Here is a 6,000-nt window from a genome sequence, read left to right as displayed (position 1 = left end):
CAATTGCACTAATAGGTATTTACCCAAATGATACAAAAGTACTGATTTGAAGGGGTACATGCACCCAAATGTTTATAGCATCATTATTAACAATAGCCAAACTATGAAGAGAGCCCGAATGTCAATTGACTGATGAATGGATAAAGAAGATGTGGTATCCATAGACAATGGAATATTACTCAGCCATCAAAAGGAATGAAATCTTGCCATTTACAACGATGTGGTTGGAACTAGAGTGTATTATGCTAAGTGAAATAAGTCAATAGAAAAAGACAAATAGAATATGATTCCACTCATATGTGGAATTTTGGAAACAAAACAGATGAACATACGGGAAGGGGGAAAAAAAGAGAGGGAATTATGTGTAAATGATGAATCACTGAATTCTACTTCTGAAATCAATATTACACTATATGTTAACTAACTACAATTTAAATAAAAATTTGAAAAAAAACCTAAAGAAAAACAAATTTGTTTTGATTTGGTAATAAGAAGAAAATTATTATTTAAACCAAACTAGAAAAAAACATATATGCAAATGAAAACATCTTCGAATGAAAAGACATCATGTTACATTTATCAAACCCCTAAAAAAATCAGAAAGCCTACTCAGAAATTCATAAAATCAAGACCAGGAAGTTAAGACAAATTCAAATTAGCAATATTCCTTTTTATTTAATCCCTCTGACAGTCTTATAAACAGCTTTGAATAGTTACATTCACCAATTTAATTTTTACAAATTCAGCAGCCTTCTCTGGGATACGAGGAGATACAGGAACGTACTGTAATCTTCAGTGGACGAGGGGGATTCTTGCTCTATTCAATAGTTCAGGTCTTCTTCATCAAGGTGTCTTAAAGGCTGAACAAAACCCATACATGGAAAAACTGTTATTTTCCTCTTCATACACACTTGTAAGGAATTCCATTATAATGTAATCTAATGTGTTCCATTACCACACGCATGTGTGTGTGTTCACAAAACACACACACACACACACACACAAACTCACATGTATTAAACAGCATGCTACTTTCCTGAACAGAAAACTTAAATGCAGTGATCTGCAAACTTCAGTGTGCCCAAGAATGATGCCTTTTTCATAAAACTATGATGTATACCAAAATACCATTTTTACAAGCATCCCCATGTAATTCTGAAACAGTGCTTCAGCAGTGATTACGCTTTAAGGAAAAAGTAGTTTAATGATTATTCGTTACATCAGAATAATATTCCTATGTTCAAGATTATAAATCAAAAGGCATTTGTAGTCTTAATCTAATAATGTTATTAGATTTTAATGTTTCTCTATACATATATACACATACATGTAATCTTATAGATGTAAACATATTTAATTATATTTGATAACATGAGCACATAAATGGAATGATATTGCACGTTTGTGGATGATTTTTCCTTTTAACTGGCTGCACCATAATTTTCTAGCCACTAGGTCACTGTCATTCACTTTTTCCAGCTTTTTGCCATTACTAACAATGCTGTGGAAAGGAATCATTATATGTGAGCTCTTACATACTAGTGGCTTTATCTGCATGGATGAAGTTCTCAGTGGGAGAAGTTCTGTATGAAAGGATATGAAGCGTTTAAAAAATGATTAAGAGACGGGGCGCCTGGGTGGCGCAGTCGGTTGAGCCTCCGACTTCAGCCAGGTCACGATCTCGCGGTCCGTGAGTTCGAGCCCCGTGTCAGGCTCTGGGCTGATGGCTCAGAGCCTGGAGCCTGTTTCCGATTCTGTGTCTCCCTCTCTCTCTGCCCCTCCCCCGTTCATGCTCTGTCTCTTTCTGTCCCCAAAATAAATAAACGTTAAAAAAAAAAAATTAAAAAAAAAAATGATTAAGAGACATTTTTTAGGTTGCTTTCGGCAAAAGCTACCACACCTCTCATTTCCAATAGCAGTGTCTAAAATTTTCTCTGTATTCCCACCAGCAATATTGGCGCTGTTTTAAATTTTGGGTGGCCTATTTTTTTTTTGTTTTTTTTTTAATTTTTTTTTTCAACGTTTATTTATTTTTGGGACAGAGAGAGACAGAGCATGAACAGGGGAGGGGCAGAGAAAGAGGAAGACACAGAATCGGAAACAGGCTCCAGGCTCTGAGCCATCAGCCCAGAGCCTGACGCGGGGCTCGGACTCACTGACCGCGAGATCGTGACCTGGCTGAAGTCGGACGCTTAACCGACTGCGCCAGCCAGGCGCCCCTGGCCTGTTTTATATAAAGTGATATCTCAGTGTTAATTGTAATTGGAACCTCCCAGACATACTGGTGAGCTAGAGCATTTGTAAATGTCTAGGTGTCACTCGAAATTCATTCTGTGTGAGTTGTGTTTTCATAGCTTTGCCGAGTGATCTATCACATGCTATCCTTTAACAATTGTTAAGATATATGTATATAGATAGAGAGATCTATCTATCTACTCTCTCTCTCTGTCTATATGTATACTATATATACTATATATATATATATATATATATATATAGTCACACCTTGGTTTGCAATCATAATTCGTTCTGGAAACATGCTTGTAATCCAAAGCACTCGTAGATCAAAGCGAATTTCATGAACCATTGGCTCATTGTGACCATGTGACTTTCGGCATCGCGTATTACTCATTCCAAGACATGGCTTGTTTATCAAGTTAAAACTTATTAGAAACATTTGCTTATCTTGTGGAACACTTGCAGAACAAGTAACTTGCAATCCAAGGTTTTACTGTATATATATTTATCCTTTTAATGCTATATATAATTTATTAGCTTCTATGTGTATATATGTACATAAATGATTTGACACTTTACATTTTTATACTTTTAAGAGTTCCGACTTTAATCCTGTGTCTCAGTCTGTATTTATTTCCACAACAAAACCATACTTTTGCTATATATAATTTCTAAATGTATAGTCCCCCCAAAATAGTTTTTTTTTTAAAGATAGAAAATCTCTCCACTATCTCATTTCACCATTTTTCTTTTTGATGTATAACTTAACAAATTTCTTGTCTATTCACTCTTTTCCCTTGTTACACTTCCTGCACGAAAAGCAAATTATAAAATGTAAACCTGATTGTGTCTTGCCCCAGCTTCATTTTTCAAAGTTCACTGCCTCCCTAACAGGAGCAGGCAAAGCCGCCCATTATCCCTATAATAAGGGGTCTATGCAACCTTTCTGCTTTGATTCTCACCACTTCCTCTCTCTCAGGTAGCCTGCAAGATTTGCATTAAACGATCGTGTCTTTGTCAACAGTACCTTTTAGTTATGTGTCTTCAGTGCTCAGAACACCATTTGTCACCACAAACACGTTCGATACATACGTTTTCAAAGATTTTTATTTTTAAGTAATCTCTACACCGAACGTGGGGCACAAACTAACAACCCTGAGATCAAGAGTTGCATGCTCTACCGAATGAGCCAGCCAGATGCCCCTGTTCAATACATATTTTGGAAGGAAAAACTTCTTATTGTTCCCCAAAGATGTGGTTCTTTTTTATGCCTCCATATTTTGTACATGCTATGTCCTTGCCCTAAAGTTGTCAATCTTTCAATCATCTGATATTTCTCTTGAGTATCACATCTTCCTCAGAATCTCAAACTTTCTTAGGAAAACTTTCTGTATTCTTACAGGCATCTTATACTACCTTTACCATAACATAACATTATACAAGTGTTGACATAAGTCTTTTCTTTTTCCCCAAATGACCCTTATAATATCTTGAAAAGATTTTTTCATACTAATTTACACAGTTCCTCCTTAGCTCTATGATCTACCATTGTTATTGCTCAGAATATACAACTAAGAGTTGGCCAAGAGTCACATCGGGGTGCCTGGGTGGCTCAGTCGGTTGAGTGACCGACTTCGGCTCAGGTCATGACCTCATGGTTTGTGAGTTCGAGCCCCGCGTCAGGCTCTGTGCTGACAGCTCAGAGCCTGGAGCCTGCTTCTGATTCTCTGTCTCCCTCTGTCTCTGCCCCTCCCCCACTCATGCTCTGTCTCTGTCTCAGAAATAAATAAACATAAAAAAAATGAGTCACATCTGTAAAGAGCTGTTATATATTCTGAAAGTGGATATACATATATATTAATATATATGGAAACATGTGTATATATATTCTTTTTTCCTAATACCAGAGGAGTTCTCAACTTTCAAAAAAAAATGTACCTGTTTTGAACAACATTGAATACATTCTCCTCACTCACCTCCCTGGGTTATAATTCCCATTTTCCTTTTCAGTGCACCTCAGAATGGTCTTCTTTTTCATCCAGAAACAGGAAGAGATTTAGACACAGAAATTAGCCCAGCATCATTAAAATCATCTGACTCATTGGGATTTTCTGAAAGGAAGAAAATAATTACTGGGAAATAAATCAGACCTCCCCTCAAGTGCCTTAGCAGCTCTTTGAACATCTAAACACATTGCCCACAATTAGGAAGGCAGCCAAGTGTGATTTAAGGGGCACAGAAAGTCTTTCCCAGGCCTTGTACATGTTTTCCTGACACAGCTGCAGCAAATACCAAGTCCCTGGGATTGCAGAAGTGAGGTGGGCCCTTGTCAGATGGTAAGGAATACTGAGAAGGTGTTGAGCGTTTGTAGAGAAAGTGGGTGTGGAGAGATTTCTTCCAACCCAGCAGAATTCTGCCGCCCAGAGACAGAATTCATGCACTGTCGCTAAGCAGAAGTTGGAGGACAAAGAAAGAAGAATCATGTAATGGGAAATCAGAGTAATCCTGTGAATAGTGATGGCTTCTATGGGATAAAGATACAGAAATTTTAAGCTTTCAGACTTTTAGGGGGAAATATAATAAATAGCAAGTAAGAGAAAGGAAAGCAGCAGGAGGTAAGAAGGCAAGAAATTATGAGAGACGTGACGAGTGAAACCACCCTTTAGAAGATTAGTTTCTGTTTCAAGAAAATGAGGTCCAAGTCATAATATGCTTCTTACATGGTTCCCTGTCCCTCCATCAGACATAATCATAGATCTCTAAGTCAGATCGCATGGTTGCAATTCTTATGTTCTCCAAGAGTAATCCGTTGTTCATTTCTGCCTCTCTTCCTTATGTGCATCATAACTTCCTATTCCATGTTTGAGATTCCTTTCCACTGCTGTGCACAGTGGAATGCCTCCACTGTAATTGTAGCTGCCTGTCTGAACCCCAGGGCTACAGACCCTCAAAGAACCCTCAAAGAACCCACAGACCTGAGGCAGTCAGCACGTCCAGATCATCAGCTTTCAGACAAGAATTCATCTCCCGGTATTGAATTTGGTGGACAGAATTCTCTCCTCTCAAGGAAACTGACAACAGAGGCCCTAGGTTAGGGATCAGCTCGTAATAAAAGTCGCCCTCACCAGTGTTTTTCCGCAGCAATGCAAACGTACTGAATCTTTACCCATGCCCTTGTCTTGTTTCCATCCGTTCTACTACCAAGCTTTTCCCTTACAAGGCCATGATTAAAGTCAATAGGAGGAGGCGAAACCTCCCCTATTGCCATCGCCTGACTTCCCAGTTTCTTCCCCTAAGGCAGGCAGTGGTCTTCTCTAACTCATCAGAGCTTTAAAAAAAAAAATCTCTCTAAAATCTCTCCTCTTCTCTCCATTCTCACTAAAGCCCCTGTCATTTTCCATCTGAACGATTTCGAAATGCTACCCTGGTCAATAACGTGGTCTTCCTTCAACCCCTCATATACATCCTGTCATCAAACAGAACTTTCTGAAAAACAGCTTGACTACTTCACCTCCCCCCCCCAACACACACACACATAGTATTCTTTGACTATTAATCTTCTTACCACGGAGTACACGACTACATACTCTGTTCCTCCTCCTTCTACCGACTTACCGGCAGCTTCTCTCCTGCAACCCAACTTTTACTTCCCCTCAAAACAGCATATATGCCCATCCTTTAAGCTTCTCCACCCTTGTACATATTTTTTCTCTTTCCCTATGAAGCACCCGACCCAGTTCTTTGAACTTGATTTTCAGAATG

At 38.5% G+C, this 6,000-nt stretch overlaps 1 protein-coding gene across 1 annotated transcript in view; it reads right to left on the bottom strand.

Moving 5' to 3' along the window:
* Positions 1 to 649: 649 nt before the first annotated feature.
* CD163 (CD163 molecule) overlaps positions 650 to 6,000 on the bottom strand; it is a 30,041-nt gene continuing 24,690 nt past the window's right edge. Inside the window, exons 15-17 of the mRNA XM_086714165.1 lie at positions 5,214 to 5,309; positions 4,215 to 4,349; positions 650 to 860 (exon numbers count right to left, since the gene is read on the bottom strand). Of these exons, the coding sequence (XP_086570291.1) occupies positions 4,273 to 4,349; positions 5,214 to 5,309 (173 nt within the window). The 3' untranslated portion in view covers positions 650 to 860; positions 4,215 to 4,272. The remainder of the gene's footprint in view (positions 861 to 4,214; positions 4,350 to 5,213; positions 5,310 to 6,000) is intronic.

This window comes from Puma concolor, chromosome B4 (assembly GCF_028749965.1).
Source record: "Puma concolor isolate L17-30 chromosome B4, mPumCon1.1.hap2, whole genome shotgun sequence".
Classification (NCBI taxonomy): Eukaryota; Metazoa; Chordata; class Mammalia; order Carnivora; family Felidae; genus Puma; species Puma concolor.
Note: the sequence above shows the minus strand (reverse complement) of the source record. Positions and strands in the feature narration are given on the sequence as shown.